Source organism: Patiria miniata, unplaced genomic scaffold (genome assembly GCF_015706575.1).
Source record: "Patiria miniata isolate m_02_andy unplaced genomic scaffold, ASM1570657v1 HiC_scaffold_28, whole genome shotgun sequence".
In the NCBI taxonomy this organism is placed as follows: Eukaryota; Metazoa; Echinodermata; class Asteroidea; order Valvatida; family Asterinidae; genus Patiria; species Patiria miniata.
This window is the reverse complement of record NW_024037067.1, coordinates 2,152,778-2,174,025: the sequence shown is the minus strand read 5'-3', so window position 1 is coordinate 2,174,025 and position 21,248 is coordinate 2,152,778. Positions and strand designations below refer to the sequence as shown.

Genomic DNA, 21,248 nt, shown 5'->3' with positions numbered 1-21,248 from the left:
AGTTTTTTGTTCCTCATAATGTGACCCAAAGTGACTTTAAAAGATAAACAAGAAAAGTGTTAAAAAAAAACAAATGCCCCGCAACCATGCTTATTTCCATGACATAACACCACTATATTAACATCAACTTACCTGGGTCACATGGAACGTTCATTGACATCGTTATTGTTTTCTTTAGGTTATATACACGTATGTCATGTATTGATGCCTATGATCCCATAAAGAATTTTTGTTTTTTGCTTTTCTGTTGGGTAGCCATTGTATGTGATTTAAGCAAACTGACTGGATATTTGCAGTCTTAAGCAAGACATTTTTCAAAGGCAAATCCTTTAACATAATCCTTTGAGCATTTACAAGGCGGAAATAATAAGAATTTTTAAATAATCAAAAGAAAATATGGTTATTTGAATAAGCTTGAGTTATCATCATGACATCATTTCTTTGGTTTTTAATAATGAGAACAGTTGGCCTATGGGGTCTGAAAGTGACTCAAAATCCTAAGAACAACCTACAGACCTGCATATATATACATGTACTACGGTGCAAGTCTCAAGTTTTAGTAATACATGCACATGTACATGTGTTTGTTTTCTGTTGTTTCAATTAAAAATATGACTGTCCAAGAAAAAAGGGTGGAGAAGCCACATTGATTATACAAAAAACATGTATAAACAGTGAACAGGCCCCCTAATATTTTAGTGAGTGACTACATTTGCACATGTATACTGGTTTGGTAAAAAAAAAAACCAATCAAATACATGTAAAATAAAATCCCCCCCCCCCCACAGAAGTGTTGTTGGGGTCTACGAACGAATACTTACCTGTAGAGCAATACTACTTATGCATATTCCCCCTACCGGCAGGCATTTTCCGCTAAGAGTTATATACAATAGCGCCCTCTGGCGCCCTACCCATAATACCCCGCGGCATGCGTGCCTCGTGAGCGTCCTCTTTTCTCGAGCGCTAAGTCGGAATACAGAATGTACTCAAGGCATCGAGAAGAGTGGGCTGGGGGAGGGATGCTCTACAGGTAAGTATTCGTTCGTAGACCCCAACCACACTTCTGTTGGGGGGGGGGGGGGAGGGGTGTCTACTTCACTCTACTTACCTGTAGAGCAATACTACTTATGCATAGACTAGCACCGTCAAGGCGGTGGGTCATGCGAGATGCTACTGTGCTTTCACAGGGGCCCGTCGCTCCACATGTGGGTGGACAAGGCAGCCCAAAAAGGTCGGCATGATAAAGACATTAGTCATAATGGTAGCCTCAACATGCTGACAGAGACGCGGTCCCCGATTTTGGGAATGAATTACAGCTCACCGATACCTACACATAAGAGTTCGGTGGGGCACCCAAAAAAAAAAAAAAAAAAAATTATCATGAAAGGCAAAACATCATGACATGGTACATATAGACACTATTATATGCACATGTACATGTACATGTACAGAGCTCAATAAAGAATCAGAGTTAGGAGACACCAATGGTGGGGAGGTCTCCGGTCTGAACATGTCTTGAGAACATGGTGGGGCTCAGTCAGTCGCCCTCAACACTGCTCTCCCATGCTCTGCCTTTTATTTTGCTCATGCGGACCGATCACACGGATTCCGCCGTTGATACGTCCGTGGTTTCATGGATGACCGTAGCCAACCTTCAGGCAATCTTGTCATGAAAGGCCTGCAGGTATGGTTGGGTTACCATGATAAATACATGTCATGAAAGGCCTGCCTGTATGGCAGGGTCGTCATGACAAAAAACATGTCGCGAGAAGCCTGCTTGTATGGCAGGGTTGTCGAGACAAATACGTGTCGCGAGAAGCCTGTCGGTATGGCAGGGTTGTCGTGACAAATACATTTGTAACTGCAAGTGACCAATTCAAAGCATCTCAGTGCAGCTAATGTACGACGTTAAAGTCATGATTGGCACCAAAAATTCTCCGTCTGGACAAGAATGATTTGATGCCCGGAACAAAGACGTCCGGAGGCACAGAGGGCTCCGACAGTCTTTAGTATTAATCCCTCCTTAGGGAGCAGACATCAAAGTCATGATCAGCACCAAAATTCGCTGTCTGAAACGGACAAGAATCATTTGATGCCCAGAACAAAGACATCCGGAGGCAAAGAGGACTCCGACCGTCTTAGTTCAAAAACCTTCCTTAGGGATCAGACGCCAAAGTCATGATCGGCACCAACATTTTCCGTCTGGAATGGACAATGATTTGATGCCTGGAACAAAAATGTCCAGAGGTAAAGAGGACTCCGACAGTCTTAGTTAAAAAACAAAAATCCTCCCGTAGGAATCGGATGGGCACACTGGGTTCCCACCAGATGTGGTCCGTCTCTTTTATACAGAAAACATTTCTTTACTACATGTATATCAAGAAGTAACAACTGCTTACAAAAAAGGCAACCGTAGGGACAAATGAAACAGATGTGAAATTGTTCACTGGTTCACAGAACTCTAAAGATCTCTATAACACTTTTGGATAAGAAGGTGTTGAAGAGGTCCTGCAATTCAGGGATGTTAAAACATCCCCTAAAGTTAACTGACATGGAGGTTCGACTGAATAACATTAAGTAATCTACTGTCGTGTTAGAAGTCCCTCAAGTGCAGGCTGTAAAAGCCGTAGCTTGTTTGAGAAAGGTCTGATGTGAACAGGAGAGCATTACAGCATCCAGAACATCAGGAGAAATTCCTGCGGAGTCGGGTGAAGGAAACCCAAGCTGTGTTGGAACAGAATATTGTTCTGCTCGGAAGAACATTTGTACCTCCAACTGGTGAGCCAAGGGAATGGTTATTGCCCTGGAAAACCAATCAATGGGGTCAACATGGAGTTAAGAAGAGGACCTTGTCATCCTTCTGCTCCAGTTGATTAAGTACCCGAGGGATAAGAGGAAGACGACAGGAAGGTGTATACAAGTAGCCTGTCCGTCTTCATCACCATCGTATTCGTGTGCCATGTGCAGGGGTCGGAAACCCTCAGGCATTAGCCTGGAAATCTGTGACTAGTTCATGAAACAAGTCAGATTGACATGTGGTTAGTTGTCCTTGCTTGGGAGAACGACCGTTGAAAGCAAGAAGCTATGAGGAAAACCCCAATGGGGTATTTCTCAAGTGAGTGTACACAGTTGTGCAGGCTGCCTGCCCACCTGGTCGTCGATGTAAACCACAACCGTGTCAAAGTCACATCGAACCAGGATCATCTGGCACAACACTGAATATAGAAAGTAACATCGCAGTTTATCCAAGACTGCCAGCATCTCAAGTATGTTAATGGAACTTGAATGATGCTCACACAAGGCCTCACCAATCCGCCACTAGATGCGGGTGGTGGGCAGTTAACTGGCAGGGTAACATGTCTGCCATGACAGTTAGTGAAGGCTGCAATCTGTGAGAGGCCCACCCTTGTGAGGTTGGCAACGTCGAACCACAGGAGGTGCTGCACAAGTCAGGTCATGGCCTGCACTGAATGCAGTGAGGCCTGGGCCGATACAAGCAAATAGGTGAATGCCACCAATCTTTGTTTCCACAGCGCAGTCATATCGCCTTTACTATCCAAGCAGAGGCCAGGAGTAAGGCGGAAAAAAGGCTGGATGGAGCCACCATGAAGTTGCAGCGAGAATCTTTGTTTGAAAACCGCGAAATTCTCAGTGCTCTGGCCTGAAAATGAGTTGCAGTTGTGTACCCTTCAGGCCAGGGCTCGTTCCCCATACTGATGTGTTAGACAGTCGACTAAATCTCATCAACATCTTCCCAAGGGAAATACAAGACGGGCGCAACACTGTGCTGGCCCGATGGTATTGATGTCAGCCGCAAAGTCTCTCTGACGAGCTTCTACGAGACAGATGGGTGGAGGTCGTCATGAGTCAGGTAGGTCACTTATGGAAGTCTTCAAAACAACTGAAGCCGAATCGAAATCGTTGTTACCAGTGAAGGCCTTATCCTATGTGGCATGGCGTACACAAAATGTTGCTAGCACGTCCACACAAAATCATCTGGGCAAACTTCAAGAGGTATGCAGTTGAGAAAACAAACAACTGTTTGTTCCTTACCTGCGCTGGCCTGACCGTGGGGTTGATGGCTATCTGAGATTGACCATCTGAGTACATGTAGTCGACATCGACCAATATGGATGTAAAGATCTTTGTCCGTTAAAAACTTAAAAGGTGGGACTCGAATCTTTGGCGGATGCCCTTTGACGGGAGAAACAGTTCATCAAGCATGTTACCCCAGCGGGCCAAGATTGCTAGGGTCTGCACTCGTGTAAAATTATAGAGTACCGAGTGCAGACCGTGAAATTGACAGTGAAAATAGCGGTCAATACGTCCACCAAGACTGTCGAGTCAAGATTAAAACATTAAACCTAATGTACTTCATGAGGATAAAGAGGGAGGCTGAACGCGTGTCGCCGAGCCCACTTTAATTCTACTGCAAAGTGTATTCAAGCTTCTGCGAGTATTATTTACGAAGAGCCGCTTGAATAATGGGGTCCCTCTACTGCTGGTAGCTTGTGCTTAGCTGCATTGAAGAGGGAAGATGTGACAAAAAAATACCAAATTTCGCTAACGGAAAACGGTAATGATCACATTATTGCTTGAAGAGCAGCAGGCAGTTTGAATACAGGCACAATCTTTCGAATGTGGTTCACAACATGCCTGAACTATGGAAGTATCAAAACACCCAGTCGCTTCATTGTGAAGAGCAGCAGTCATCTGATGAACCATCCTTATGCAAGAGTCGAATAGACCCCGTAAACGAGAACCTTAAAACATATCTTGAGGGACGAGTTGCACACGGCCACAGTCAGTTGTTGAACAACTCCCTCGGAGACAATGGACAGTGTACATACACAAGTAATGCACACATGTACATGTACCGTACATGTACATGTACATGAAAAACATAGCGAACTCAGTACAGCAAGAAACACCACTGCACGGCTAAGCACTGCGCGGCGTGTCCCATTGTCCTTGAGTCACCCAACCGTGATTAATGTAGAGGGCTACAGAGTTCACGGCTCGCAACTGAACTCAGACGGACGTTTCATTAACGTGCCCGCCAGGCAATACATGTACATGTATAAATGTATATGACCGATAATGAAGCCGAGAACAATTGCAGTGGGCCGAAAAACCGAGTCCTCATCCCGGTAGCGTATGCCGCGGTGGGATCGGTGCAATAAACTCGCCCGGATTAGAAAAAATAATGAAGCCGTTCCCGCCTGAGAAATGGACACCATTTTGTCCGTTGTCGATGTGTTTCACACTTGATCCAATGGAGGTATGGGGAACAAATGGTTAGATGTGGAGCCTGTCCTGCGCTTGATTTGAAAAATTTGTGATTGGGCGGAGAGGGCTCATCGGCGGAGGGTAATTTAAGTACCCATGTAATGTCCCTCTGCGGCAAACGGAGTTCCGTTTCCGCGATGGACAGCCGTTGTAACACGTCTGATTCTTCGTCATCATCGGATGAATCAGCCGAATGCGAAGGCCAAAATGACCCCGGTGACTGAGAGCCGTCTGGAGGGCTAGTTGTACAGAACCACGCGGTGGTGGCTGGGCAACACCCTCGGAGATAATAGACATACATTGTACATAATATTATGCAGATGGGTGAAGACTAAACACTAGCGGGGATCCTGGAGCACGGCCAACTGTGTGCGGTAGGTCCCGTTGTCTCTGGACCACGCGACCGTGGCCCACGGCCGGCGAATGTGAAGTTCCGTTCGCCGTAGGCTGGGCTTCCGGTATAGCGCGCAACCATGTGTGGTATACATGAACATGTACATGTATGAACATGTGTTTTTTCATTTTTGTACATGTACATGTACCTCGTTGTGCTTGGGCCACGCAATCGTGACCAATGAATGACGACTATGAAGCATTCACTGCAGATAAGGACTCCCGGAGCACGGCTATCTGTGAGCAGTATGTCCCTTCGTTCACGGGTCACCCAACCGTGACCGATGGTCGGAGACTGTAAGGTGAGACCAACAACCGAGGGTTGTGGGGCGTGGCTCGCCACTCCAGGGGGCCACCATTAGGGCCCGCTTGGCGTCCTGCAGACATAGCCGATAGTGTAGGTAAAATCGACTGAAATGCCTGCAGGAAACAGACCTCGAGATCGAGTCCTCACGTCAGGAGCGTTTGCCCCGGTGGGACCAGTCAGAGGAACCATCAGAATCTGAAGAACGGCGTGATCGGCGATCAGCTTTCTTCTTCTTGCTCTTCCTCTTTGAAGAACGGCCCCAGGGTGTGTTTGAATACAAGTCAGAAGACACCTGGGGCACCGGGACCCCCGAGCAACGGAAAAAAAACGATGACGAGAGTGGTCCCTCAGAGCGAGATGATGGGGGCCGTCGGTCCGGGATCCCCCCGGGCGACCGGCTCCGCACAGCTCATAACGTACCCGGCCGACAGTACCTCAGGCCCCGTGGGCCCACGGGCGCTGAGCGAGCGCTGGACTGTCCGGTAGCTCGAGCAATAGCCCATCCCGGCAACCAGGCGCGGTTCTACGGGGGGGGGGGGGGGGGGGGGGGGGGGGGGGGGGGGCTAGGGGGGGCCCAAATTTTGTCTAGCCCCCCCCAAAATAAATTCCGTAAAAGAAATTGCAATAGCAAAAAGAAGGATTGTGATGTACATGCGAACGCTCTCCCCCTAAAGAAGAAGTAGCCGTGACAAGTGTGCATTAGTTAATATAGTGTGAATGATTTTAGGATTTTATTGGCGCTCCCCATTGAAAATATGGCATGAGCTTCATAACTATCAAATAAATACAACCAAGAAGTTGATGAGAAACTCTACAAACTGTTGTTTTATTTACTCTTTTATTATAAACTTCTCTTAAGCGAAAAAGGGTAGTAAATTGACGAGGAAAACAGGAGCTATTTTACACACGTCCTACCCGACCTGTTGCTAAAAGAAAAGAGGACGCTCACGAGGCACGCATGCCGCTGGGTATTATTGGTAGGGCGCCAGAGGGCGCTATTGTATATAACTCTTAGTGGAAAATACCTGCCGGTAGGGGGAATATGCATAAGTAGTATTGCTTTACAGGTAAGTAGAGTGAAGTAGACTCCTATTGTTTTAATCCTAATGACATTGGCCTTTGTCTAATGGGTCCAAACTTACAAGCTATCTTCATTGTATCAAGGTTCAAGACATACATGGACATACAATCCAGATATCGCTGTGGAACCAAATGCACGGGCACGCACGCAAGCACACACGTTTACGTTGCATACCAAGTGTGGACATTCCATTGATTTCGTGTAGTTAAGAAAATCCAGTGAAAAAAAAAATCATTTTCTCAAACTGTGAAAACTCTTTCATTCCATTTTTTTTCTATGATCCCCTTTAGTGTTTCTCTTCATTCTGCCACCGATAAATCTAACCCCAAAATGCCTCTAAACCTGTTTTTCAGTAAGGGGAAACACTGTGTGGACTTGGGCACAACGTCTCCTCTACCTGGTTTATGTGGACCTCTCTTGATCGGAAGTCCAAACAGTGAATGTAATGCCTACCCACACACACACACCCATGCGTGTAAATGCCGGCAATCGTGGACGCCCCATTGTCCCTTATCCTCTTTCCTTTGTTTGTACTCTTTAACTTTTTAGCGACAGCTCTCATTGGTTTTGTACACGGTTTGAGATCGTGGACGTATTGTTTGCGCCCACATTCTTTTGTCCTACGTCCCCGATTGCTGGTGTTTACATACTCACACACTTATACACTGAAATTTGTATTCTTGTGGAGACAATTCTTTGTTCTCGTGTAGTAAAGTTTTCGAGTTTGAAAGTGAAGTTTCAAAATGCTCTTATTTTTTAACCAATTAATTTCCTTGGCTGAAATTTGGACTTAATATCCCTTTTCTAAAACTCTTCCATTTGCGACAAATCAACCCACCTTCAAAATTCCTAGTTTTTGAGTAAAATCCATATATCTACTTCGTGAAAATCGTGTGGAGACGTATTCATCTATAGAAATTGCCCTGTGGAGACGTATACAATCTTTTGTTCCCTATTGTGTGCACGTCTCCAGAGGGCACGGTGTATCAGATCACACGCACACACACACGGACGGACAAGGCGGAAATAGTATGAAAAAAATGTCCCTTAATTTTAGCAAGAAAGTGATTTAATCCACAAAATTTAAAATATATTCCTTCAATGCACCAGCAATAAACCATCAATTAATCGTTTACATATGTTTTGATGTATTACTGTCTGAGCCAATGCATCAAGTCATTCAAAACTCCACAAATATATGGATTAATTAGATGTAGTTCCACATTTGCAAAAAAATTACACATCTGCAAAAAAGTAATTACAGTAATTAAAAAATTAATTACAATAATTAAAAATTAATTAAATTAATTAAAAAATTGAACTATAAAAAGTATTCACTTCAAGCTTGTCACCATATAGTTACACAAAACTGGAATGAACTACCTCAAAATGTGGGCAGCAATAAATGCACGCAGTGCTCCCATGTACAAAATAATGACAATATAATTGTTTGTTTGCAAATGACTAGTCCCTTGGAACCCCCGTTTATCTGTGCTGTGAGTGTGTCTAACAACTATCTGCAGCCTCCAAAACACTCATTTCTTGAACGACAATGTCCAAGTAAGAGAATGTCCAAGTTTACTGCACTGACTCTTCTACAGGGGTAAGTAGTCACATACTCTGAAGTGTGCCAGTATAAATGAGCGTCCTTCAGCGCCCTCCACATGGTGGTACCATTTCAGCTGAACATAGAACTTTTAACCCTTACCTTGTCTCTGTATGATGTCAGAGGGGCATTTACAGCCGACAAGTGCTCTTGCCGATTCAAACCAGGCAGTTCGTATGGAAGCTTTCTGCCAACTGGCTGACTTGAAAGAGCCAGTGAGATGCTCATCAACCAAGTCAATGATGACACCAATGTACTTGCACTGCAGGTCATCAGAATTCCTGTTGAAGCCAGACTTTTTACCGGCTTGGAATCCTTGCTTTTCTTTGGGAAGATGATAAGGAAGCTGTGTCTTGACTGAGATTCCATTCAATGAATTCAGTAGAATAGCAGAGAGTCTCAATGCGAAGACTTGGGTTGTTGAGTTGCAGTCTGGATTGAGTGACTTCTGCAGGAATCCAAGGATGACACTTGTCTCATCTAAAAGGTTCTTTAAGGTTGCTGCATGGAATAAATAAGCAAAAACACATATTTTCAAATCCTCAACAAATTAATTGCAATTCATAGTTTCACCTCATTTTACAAGATTCACTAAACACTTTTTCTAAAGCTAAGCATATAAAAACATGATATGCGACTAACTGTACAAAAGAAGTCACTAGTCCCTTTAGTTTTGTGTTTTAAACCCCTTCACACCAAATCTTACACAGTGGGAATGTAAAGGAACGATCCACTTTTTCACCCATATTGCCGGGGACAGATCCAGAATGTTTAGGAAAGGGGATGCAACCATTTAGGCCCCCCCCCCCAAAAAAAGGCTCTGGTTTCTGGTCTGCACGCACGTCGCCGTAGCCATGCGAGTCGGCAATATTAAACAGTTTTTCCAATGTAAGATGATGTCTCAAAACCGCCAAACTCACTGGTTTGACTGGAATACTGATGCTGCACAATTTTAATGTGTTTTTTACATGGGGTTACGATCGAGTAAGCTTTATGTGGCCTCTCTGGGCTCCCATACATTTTGCACTAAATTTAGTCGGGCACCATTTGCAGTCACCAGCCGACATTTGAAGTAAAAAAAAAAAAAAAAAAAAAAGCCGCGTCGCCACACCACTTTTGGGGCAAGCTCCATACCAGAAATCAAAGACTTTGGGGGGGGGGGCCTTAGGGCTAAATCCTGATGTCTAAGGTGTGGTGTCCCGAGTTCCTGGGCCCACAAAATCTAACATTTCAAATGTTCTGTGGTGCAATCATGGCCTTCAAGGTCACATTTTTGCTCGAGAATATACAATGTTTTAAAAAAAACTATGTTTTTTTTAATTTTATTTTTTATCAAACACTACAGAATTAGGCTAATTGTTTTGTTCACAGTTATGGTTCATCTTTTTTGATAAAAAAAAAATCTGTACAACAAAAAAATATCCTTTTTAGTGACACAGTAAGGACAGAACAATCAAGACATTTAAAGTAAAATTATTTAAAATGCAACGGTTTCTGATACAATTGATTGATAAGAAACTTGGCCCAGTTAAAATAGAAATCTGGGAATGCGGTATGTTGCAACTGTTTTTCAATGACATTTAACCTAACCTTTGTAGTACATAGATCTACAAATCATTGTAATTAAAAAAAAACAGAAGGCAAGTTACATGTACAAAGAAAATGACTGTTTCCAAAACAAATGGGCTTGGATTGATCTCACCAGAGTAACGGATATAGAGGTGACTTCAAAATTTAAAGGAGGTGTTTTCCTGGGTTCCAGTCAGGATCATTGTGTTGCAGCAAACATCAACGTATTGCATCTTACAAACATTCCTATACATTACATGTACCTGGCGAGTCAGCAAGCTCAACCATCCAGGATAAGAGCTTCTCCAGACAAGTGTCATCTACAACCTTTTTGGAAGGGTCAATAAGTATATTCCATACATCAGGCAGTAGAATCATTGCATCTCTGGCAGTCTGTGGCAGTTGTGACGAATCTGCCATCATGAAGGCTCTAATCTGTTGATTGACCTATATTATTAGGGGGAAAAAAATAACTGGATGAAAGTACACAAACCCTGACACCCGTCTAGCTTGAGTAACTCCAGTAACGCTGGAGGAAAAACCTGTTCGTTTCCATGTGGTAGCAAGAGACCCAAAAAAACGGCCTCTCCAAAATTGTCCAAATTTCACCTCTTTTATCTCACCCCAGATTCCTACTACCTACCTCATACCATTCTGCAGTCTTTCACGAAGCTACTAATCGACTTGACACCGACCAAAAAACTAAAATATGAACATTATTGATTTCGTTGACTTGTCCGTTAAATTCGTGCAGTGCACACACAGTGTGCATGACAGGCCACGTGGCGCGTATATCCCCCACACGCACGTACGTACACCCACACGCAGAACACAGTAGGCCTACATTTACTGCCTTATTACACCATGCGTACAGTCCGTACTCACGTGTGTGTGCTTGCTGGTTGTGTTAGCCATTCGTACGGACAAGCCGCGTTGATTGTGGGTGCAGGGCCCGATTATCTCCCTTCGACAAAAAGCCGAGAGACCGCATTGAACAAGGCTATCCACTCGTGGGCACATGCAGTGTGGGTGATGCATGTGGGTACCATACCGCTTTCAAGCGCCGCTAGTGGGTTCCATTTTCGTCTGGTGCCATGTCGTGGCTCCCCCTCCCCCCCCCCCTTGCCCCCCCCCCCCCTTGCGACGCCCTAGCGGCGAGGCTATTGAAATCCCCACTAAGGTGACACCGAGTGGCTTCTTTTTGCATGAAACGCGTAAAGCATAAAACAGTCGTTGTGTTTTCCACGACATGGCACTAGACGACATTACTATACCTCATACATATTCATGATCGAGAGCCGAACGTTCACTGGTCAATTCACCATCACGTGCCAGATGTTATTCTTGCTGTTTACCAAACGCGCGCGCGAGGATTCACGCACATTGTAAATACGCATGCGTAGTAGACTGTCGCATGGGTTACCCGTGCGACAGTCTACTACGCATGCGCTTTACAGAGCAATCGAGGAACTGTCGCACGAGTGCAGTACGCACGCGCGAACATCGCACAGGAGAGATGCATGGTTGCATGGTTGCACGGTTCGCGTAAATGTTAATTTACTGAGCTCAATGATGCCGTACTGGAGAAAATGTATAGACCGTGTAAAGATGTCTCCTGTACAAAAGAAAGTTGTACACATTGCAAACAACTGTATTTACAACTGTAGTAACTGTACTATATTGCAAACGAACCGAACTAGTAATTGAAGTTGAATTTTTTGGTGAGCTGTACAAGTTTCCCCAAATTTTGTTTTAGGTGCATAATAATAAAACAAAATTCGGCAACTGAATATGTATGAGGTATAGTAAAACAAATATAACATGGTTTATTTCGGGTGGACAGTCGATATTAGCTCCCCTCGGTATTGGAAGTTGACAAACTAGTTCCCTCGGCTTCGCCTCGGGAACTAGTTTGTCAACTTCCAATACCTCGGGGAGCGAATATCGACTATCCACCCTCAAACCATGTTATATTTGTATAATGGAACCCACTAGCGGCGCTTGAAAGCGGTATGGTACCCACATGCATCGCGCACACTGCATGTGCCCACGAGTGGATCACAGGGCGATCGGGATGATCGATCTAGCTGATTTAGCAGATTTTTTTTGATTGTTTAGGTCACGTGTGAGTGTGCCGCTCATCTTAGGGCAAGTTCGCGCAAGGACTATAGTTAACCATTGGTCGACTAACGCTTGCCCGAACTCTGTCTAGTCGACGATGGTTAACTACGCTAGTCGACTATTTGGAACCAACCTACTGGGGTTGGTTGCTTTGCTGGTAACCATAGCCGCGCGCATTCATAACGTACAGCAGGGAGCCAGGATCCAGACGTTTTGCAATGACATTTTGACCAGCGTTCGACTAGAGACGTTCGCACTTTGCTATTAGTGCGCAGGCGTAAGGTACGTCACAAATCAACCACTAGTCGACTAATGATCCTTGCCCGAACTTGGCCATTGACGACAGCATTGGTATACGCACGTACCAGTACATGTACACACCCGTACTCGTACAACAGCCATGCACGTACGTGCAAGTTAAGCATAGCCTCGCTGTATGGTACAAGTTACTTTCTCACTAGCAGCGTATGGGCATCGATATGTGCACGCAATTATGCCTTGCCAAGTTGATTAGGGATTTTCTTACCGGCGATTTTTTTTTATAGGCGAATCGATAAGCCCAACGCCTTGGTCAAGGCTACTTATAATTCAGCCCTATCTTAAAGAGTACAGCGCCCTCTGTTGATATGGATTGCCGCCGGCAAACCTTTAGTAAACGTTAGTTTGCCGTCATTACCTCCTGCAAAATATCTTATTATACATTCCCAACTTCCTTGTGACCTCTGAATGGGTGCATTGTTAGTTTGGCTTGTGCAAAACAAACCAGGTAAGCTCGGGCATCGAAGATCATTGATAAACACGGTGATGCATTACTAAAAAGAAATGTAGGCCTAATGTGAAAGGTAGCAATCTATGCATTAATTGTCCAACAGTTCAGCAGAAACTCTTATGTGCGTCATTATACCTTCCTCGAGGATAAGGGAAGAAAATCCACTTTTAAATTATTAGACCTACAAAACTAGTTGGCGACATTCTCAATAAACAGGTATGTCCAGGCGCGGTTCTATGGGGGGGGGGGCTAGGGGGGCTGTAGCCCGGGGGGGGGGGGGGGGCTAGGGGGGGCTGTAGCCCCCCAAAAATTTTATCTAGCCCCCCAAAAATAAATTCCGTAAAAAAAAAATTTGCATAAGCAAAAAGAAGGATTGTGATGTACATGCGAATGGTCTCCCCCTAAAGAAGAAATAGCCGTGACAAGGGTGCATTAGTTAATATAGTGTGAATGAAAAATAAGATAGTGGCTATTTTGCCGGAGGTAATGACGGCAAACTAACGATTACTAAAGGTTTGCCGGCGGCAATCCATATCAACAGAGGGCACTGTGCTCTTTAAAATAGGGCTGAATTATAAGATGTATTAAATTCCCACCAAAATTGTGTAGCACGTTTGGTGTAGTGGTTAAGCAAAGGCTCTAGTAAGCGGGATGACTCAGGTTCGATTCCGACCGCACCACATTTTAAAGTTTTTTTGTCATCCCCAAATAAATAAGAATATTCTTCTTTTATTATTTTAACATGTCTCAAACATTTTTTGCAGTGTATTACATTTTCTTTTTCAGATTTGTGGCTCTGGAGGATTTTTTTTAAAAGGAAAATAAAGTCCAAAATTATAAAATGGTCTGAATCTCATCTTGTGAATACGAGGTAACAACGATAATTTTGGCATGGAGCCAGACTACAACTTTTCACCGGAAAATGTTTAAGTACAAAAAAACAGTAACTGCGCATGTTCAGTGTATATCCGGCAAACTAACGTTTACTAAAGGTTTGCCGTCTCCGGCAAAATATACACTGCCAAAAAATAACCGGTCAACATTTCAGCACGCCTCCCTGAAAAAATTCTGGATCCACCGTGCTAGCCCCCCAAAATATTGGTTCTAGAACCGCGCCTGGGTATGTCATAGATAGAGGGCAGGGTTTTTATTTTTTGAGGGAAATTTGGGGGTAAAATGACGATGACAGCGCGGCGGCAACACGCGACCGGAAAATAAAGATGGCGATCACCGCGCGATGTACTGTGAGCACGCACGGCGCGCTGAATCGCAAGGCAAAATCTGCGCAGGAATTGGAAAATCGTGATTTCTACCCCAAGAAGCTGTTCAAAATTGCAAAACGGGTGTCATTAGAATTGAGAAACGTCTGCTTTTGATTGTAAAGGTGATTTTTGCGCAATAAAAATATTTTTGACTCTAATTTGATCAAAACAAAACAGGGGCCCAACACTTATACTTATAGTCGTGTTCCCTAACGTGGCGCACTTCGAAGCTTACCCAACTTTCCTCGTGTAGTGTTGCCAAACCTCTTTGTTGACAAACCTCAAATTCATGCAGTGAAAAACTGGTACTTTTACCTTATTAATGCTTGCTATTTAACCTCTGTGAACAATTTCGGTTTCATAAAATTTTAAGCCGAAATTGAAAAACGGTGGCGTCCGGAAATTGGGCACAAATTGGCGGAGTGTTCCCTAACGTGGCGCACTTAAATAAATCTCGGAAAATTCCAAATTAACATTTAAGAATTTCTGTAAACTTGATAAATTTTGATAAGTCATTATTATCTCTACTTACATACCCAGCCAGATGTTTGTCAGAAAATTATTTTCTTATTTTTCGGGGCATTTTCAAAGGGTTCACTTTGCACTTGAAAATAAAATCGGAAAATCACGCCAAAAGAAATTTTTCTTTTAACTTTGTAGCGGGTAAATAAACTCGCGATTTATAAACGGGAGTGTTTAGAACTTGATGAAATTTCACTTTCTGTGAAATTTCAGTTAAAACTTTTGCTGTAGCTAGGCGCTACAGGCGAAAAATCAAAGTGCGCCACGTTAGGGGCCGCGCCACGTTAGGGTACATCAACAATACTTCACGATCGCCCTAGCCCAGGTTGGACGAAGTCTTCATTGCAATACGACTAACGTCCAGGACAAGACTTTTCTACATGAAACCATCCCAACATTTTTACCAGAGTTTTGTATGTTTTACCTCGTTATAGAAGCTTATTTCACGCCTACATACTCTATGTATCCTTATCTATTGGCCACTTGGTTCAGGAATTCCATATGCGATGCTGACTGACGTTAATCAGGAAAATAAACTCCAAAGCAACGTTAAACTTGTTCGTGTTTGTAGTCTCTTTTCATCAGTTTATTCACAGAGTCGTACATCATGTACAATGTACATGATTATGTACAAATGTACGTGCGTACGATCCGAAAGCGCGCACGCACGCTAGCGCCCTCATTTGTTTAGTTTTGGTTGAACCGTGACGTCACTCCAGCCAACCGATGTCACGAAAACGCTCAACCAATGACCAAAGCCGAAGTGTGTTTCTGGTAACTGGCGCGAAAACACACTCGGTCATTGGATTAGCGACCGCGCCTTCAAGTAAGTGCGCGTGCGTATGAGGGTGGTTACTAAGCAAATCACGCGTGCGCACTGCATATTCATACGGCATAGTCTGTCCCTCGGACCAGATGTGATATGAGCGTCGAGAATAATTGTCCGGTCTAGGGAACCAGACTACACGCTGCACAGACGTTCATGGTATGATGTACGACTAGAATAGACTCGGCGGTGAGAAACTGATGAAAAGAGACTAAACACGTACAAGTTTAACGATGCTTTCGAGTTTATTTTCCTGATTGACGTCAGTCAGCATCGCATATGGAATTCATGAACCTAGCGTACTAACAGATAAGGACACATAGAATATACGACGTAAAAATTAGCTTCTCCAACAAGGTAAAAATGTTGAAATTATTGGTAAGAAATGTTTTCGTTCGGTTGTGAGCACATGTATACTCAGGACTCCCTCCGTAACGTAGGGAGGAAAGGGAGTCCACCAGGGCTAACGATCGCCCTAGCTCTACTGAGTGGAGCGTTGAATTACGGGTACCCCTCCATATACCAACGCTCCACCGATTCGCCATACTTTGGTAGCACCATCACAGTCATGACAGTAGCATAGTCATGATAGTCACAAACCCACGCGAGGACAAAAAGACCCAAAAAAAACGGTAAAGAGATTACAAATGAGAAAGACAGTTATCCTGGATTGATCTATACATTCTTGACATTCCATGAGACCCCTTATATTGTTCCCAAACAGCGAACATTTTGGAAAAAACAGCAAAATAGTCTGAAAACTTACAGTTCAATGTGTTTGCATGGAGGCTCAGTTCTTGAATTAGCTTGTCAATGAGGGCGTCTGACGTGACGTCACCGTCGTTGACCATTGGTCGACTAACGCTTGCCCGAACTCTGTCTAGTCGACGATGGTTAACTACGCTAGTCGACTATTTGGAACCAACCTACTGGGGTTGGTTGCTTCGCTGGTAACCATAGCCGCGCGCGTTCATAACGTACAGCAGGGAGCCAGGATCCAGACGTTTTGCAATGACATTTTAACCAGGGTTCGACTAGAGACGTTCGCACTTCGCTATAGTGCGCAGGCGTAAGATACGTCACAAATCAACCACTAGTCGACTAATGGTCCTTGCCCGAACTTGGCCTTGCAAGTCGCGCGGACGAGGTTGATGCGCATATGATTCTCCAAAAAAGACGTTCGCACTTCGCTATAGTGCGCAGGCGTAAGATACGTCACAAATCAACCACTAGTCGACTAATGGTCCTTGCCCGAACTTGGCCTTGCAAGTCGCGCGGACGAGGTTGATGCGCATATGATTCTCCAATGTTGTGTCCACAAGTTAGTTGACGGCTGTTTCATGTCTCAACAATGCAGCTAAATAATCGATCAGCTCAGCTCACTTCATAATTCAGTGGGTATTTTGCGGAACTTGCAGAACGTGCAGAACTCTGCAGAATTGGTAATAAAACGCTAAATTAAGATGAAATACTGGCTTTAAAAGTACAGCAAGGGCCCAATCTCATTATTAAGTCCCAAAATCGTCATAATCTGCCCTTAAATAAATTGAAAATAAAAGATTTCCCACCTGTTTGTGCCGTTGTATAATAATTGTGTGGAGTATTTGCAGAACAGTGCAGAACACTTGCTGTACAGGGATACATGCCGTTTACAAACCAAGGGTGCAGGGAGACTCAGTGCTCTGTGAAGCACTGTTGATAGGGGGATAATGTACCGCTGCAGAACGAATTCTGCCGAAGTAACATTATGGAATTATCGTAATGTTTTATTTGCAATGTCGACAAGTGTCTTATATCCTCCACAAGTTCATGGGAAGGCCCTCTGTATTAATAGTTCCATGTTTTACCCAGGCAACACGATCAATGGGTACGGGCCTCCGAGAGTTTCGCGTTTTACACAGGCAGAATCAAAATTAAAAATCATCAGAATGTTTTAATTTTAATCTGGATAAGTGTAGTATATCCTCAACAACTCCTCTGATTTTTTTCTGTCGAAAATTCACCCGGGAAGACCTTTTTACAATGAGAGTTCCGCGTTTTACCCACCCAGGTTTTTTGTGCAAATAGGCCTATTGCACGGTATGTGCAGTATACGCGTACTGGCTCCGATGCTGTAGGAGGGGGCATCTTTATCGCTGCAGAATCAACATTAACAGTACTCACAATGTTTTAATTTAAATTTGGATCAGTGTATTATATTCTCAACAACTCCTCTGATTTTTTTCTTTCCGAAATTCACCCGGGAAGATCTTTTAAAATGAGAGTTCCGCGTTTTACCCACCCAGGTTTTTTGTGCAATTGAATAGGCCTATTGCACGGTATGTGCAGTATACGCGTACTGGCTCCGATGCTGTAGGAGGGGGCATCTTTATCGCTGCAGAACCAACATTAAAAATCATCACAATGTTTTAATTTTAATCTGGATAAGTGTATTATATTCTCAACAACTCCTCTGATTTTTTAATGAGAGTTCCGCGTTTTACCCACCCAGGTTTTTTGTGTGCAAATAGGCCTATTGCACGGTATGTACAGTATACGTGTAATGGGTCCGATGCTGTGGGAGGGGGGCATTTTTATCGCTGTAGAACCAACATTAAAAATCATCACAATGTTTTAATTTTAATCTGGATAAGTGTATTATATCCTCAACAACTCCTCAGATTTTTTTCTATCGGAAATTCACCCGGGAAGACCTTTTAAAATGAGAGTTCCGCGTTTTACCCACCCATGTTTTTTTGTGCAAATAGGCCTATTGCACGGTATGTGCAGTATACGCGTACTGGCTCCGATGCTGTAGGAGGGGGCATCTTTATCGCTGCAGAATCAACATTAAAAATCATCACAATATTTTATTTTTAATCTGGATAAGTGTATTATACTCTCAACAACTCCTCTGATCTTTTTCTTTCGGAAATTCACCCGGGAAGACCTTTTAAAATGAGAGTTCCGCGTTTTACCCACCCATGTTTTTTGTGCAAATAGGCCTATTGCACGGTATGTGCAGTATACGCGTACTGGCTCCGATGCTAGGAGGGGGCATCTTTATTGCAACAGAACCAACATTAAAAATCATCACAAGGTTTTAAGTTTAATTTGGATAAATGTATTATATCCTCAACAACTCCTAGAAATGTTTTCGTTGAAAAATGAACCCGGAAAGACCCTCTGCTTTTAGAGTTCCCCGTTTTAGCAAGTCAGAAAATGAACACGGGAAGAGCTATATTTTACAGTTCTGCGTTTTAATACCCAGGCAGCGCGACGGGTATATACGGGCCTAATGCACGTTAATAAAATGTACGTGTAACTAGTTACTTTGCCGTTGGAGGGGGGGGGGGTGTTTACCGATGCCTCACTTTTATTAAAAGTGATGATAATGTTTTAATTTTGATGTTGATAATTGTCTCATATCCTCCGCAACAGTTCGCATTTCTTTGGTTGGAGACTTGAAACGGGAAGGCGCTCTGTTGTTAGAGTTCCGTGTTTTACCTTGCAGCGCCATGGACATCCCGGCCTGAACCTTTCCCCGGCCCCCAGCACTGTGAAAAATATTTCTTTCCATATAAATGCACCCCAAAATAATGATCCCCCACCCCTGCTCTGCTATCAAAACTCAATAACACTGGTATAGATACACCTGTGCACTTATTCCTCCATGGTCAGAGCATGCTGGTTACGGGGGTATTTGTACACTATCAATGTGGTGTTAATAATTCTCGCAATTGAACAGCGCCCCCGTTTAAAATATAGTCTGAGCCCACCCCAACCTCGTGCCCAGGGTGTCGAGCAGTACGCGCCCACCACTACCTGCTCTCTCAGGAAACGCGGTTGGAAATAAAGTAAGCACTGGGGACGAGGTTGAGCCCACCCCCATCTAAAAAACATGTCTACATTTTCAACATTGATTTTCTGAGGACCCCCCCCCCCCCCAAAAAAGACCTCAATTCGCCCCTGCGGGCATGTACATAACAGTATCGGTTCCGTGCCATTGTGAGTGACGTGTTTACCGCTGAAGAATTAAGTAACCTTTACAGCGATCGCAAAGTTTTTTAACTGTACAGTGATGTTAATGTCTATTTTCAGCGCGTCACCGCGTATTTCTAATGGGCGCAGCCCTAGAACAAGCTGTACACTGATGCAGCCTAACATGTACATTAGTGCAAAGGTCATCGCTACTTTGTCAGTTTCCGACCTGACTTTTCCGCAAAAGATTCGAATAGAAAAAGCGCCTTTTTGGGGAGGGTTGCAGACGCCCAAAATATCACAAACAACGTACGTCGACAGCTGCTTATCTGCAGCCAATGTGCTCACAACGTCAGGGGGCAACTCGCATATTCTTGTGGAAATGTAGGTTCTTCTTTTTGTCGCTCTCATATGACAAGTCGCTAAGCAAACAAATGCTAACCTTCATGCCGTTTGGGGGTTTCAGCTGCATTTTCATGATTAAAACGCTAATGTCCGATCTCTCTCTAACGTTTATATCAAGTGTTTTACCTGAAAGACAAAATCGCTCACTTTTAGGATTAATTGAAGGGGACCTGAAATTACGATTCTAGTCAACTGTCTTTACTTTCTTGGGGTCATTTTGCACGCTGTAGCAATTACATCGTTTGCTATATACTTTTGAGGTGTGCATGTCATTTCATGCGGGTAAGCTTCGCACTGTTATCTTAAACAGACCATGGACGTACCTATATAGCTCCATATTGGACAGACTAAGGAGTGACTGTGCAGTACGGTGAAGATAGGACATGGTTAAAAATAAATCTAATTCGTACGTACGAATTACTAAACCGTACGTACGAATTACTAAATCGTACGTACGAAATAATTAGTAATTCGTACGTACGGTTAGTAATTCGTACGTACGATTTAGTAATTCGTACGTACTATTTAGTAATTCCAGTGGCGTAGCCAGGAATTTTTCAGTGGGGGAGGGGGGGGGGGCGCCGGGGGGGGGGGGGGGGCTGGAACATTTCAGGTGAGGGGGGGGGGGGCGTCATGTAGATCAATGATAATTTTTTTTAGAAACTCAAAATCTCAGTGGGGGGGGGGGGGGGGGGGGGGGGGGGGGGGGGGGGGGGGGGGACAAGGTTTCATGGTGGGGGGGCTGTCGCAGTGGGGGGGGGGGGGGGGGCGTGGGGGTGACAGCCCCCCCATGAAACCTTGTCGCCCACCAGTCGCCCCCCACTGAGATATTGAGTTTCTAAAAGAAATTATCATTGATCTACATGACACCCCCCCATGAAATGTTCCAGCCCCCCAGCGCCCCCCCCCCCCCCCCACTGAAAAATTCCTGGCTACGCCACTGCCCCCACGCCCCCCCCCCTCCCGTGGGTACGCCACTGAGTAATTCGTACGTGCGATTTATTAATTCGTACGTACGGTTTAGTAATTCGTACGTACTGTAGCGGAACAGTTAATATTGGCGCGCTAGGTTCACCGTAGTTTAGTTGGTTGGTACGCGGACTTCTGTCCGTTGTACAGCGCGCGAGTAGCGTGGCTG

General features: G+C 44.2%; 1 protein-coding gene across 1 annotated transcript in view; it reads right to left on the bottom strand.

Moving 5' to 3' along the window:
- LOC119734795 overlaps positions 1–16,558 on the bottom strand; it is a 42,529-nt gene extending 25,971 nt beyond the window's left edge. Inside the window, exons 1-3 of the mRNA XM_038208353.1 lie at positions 16,512–16,558; positions 10,509–10,692; positions 8,779–9,177 (exon numbers count right to left, since the gene is read on the bottom strand). Of these exons, the coding sequence (XP_038064281.1) occupies positions 8,779–9,177; positions 10,509–10,668 (559 nt within the window). The 5' untranslated portion in view covers positions 10,669–10,692; positions 16,512–16,558. The remainder of the gene's footprint in view (positions 1–8,778; positions 9,178–10,508; positions 10,693–16,511) is intronic.
- Between the last annotated feature and the right edge of the window lie 4,690 nt (positions 16,559–21,248).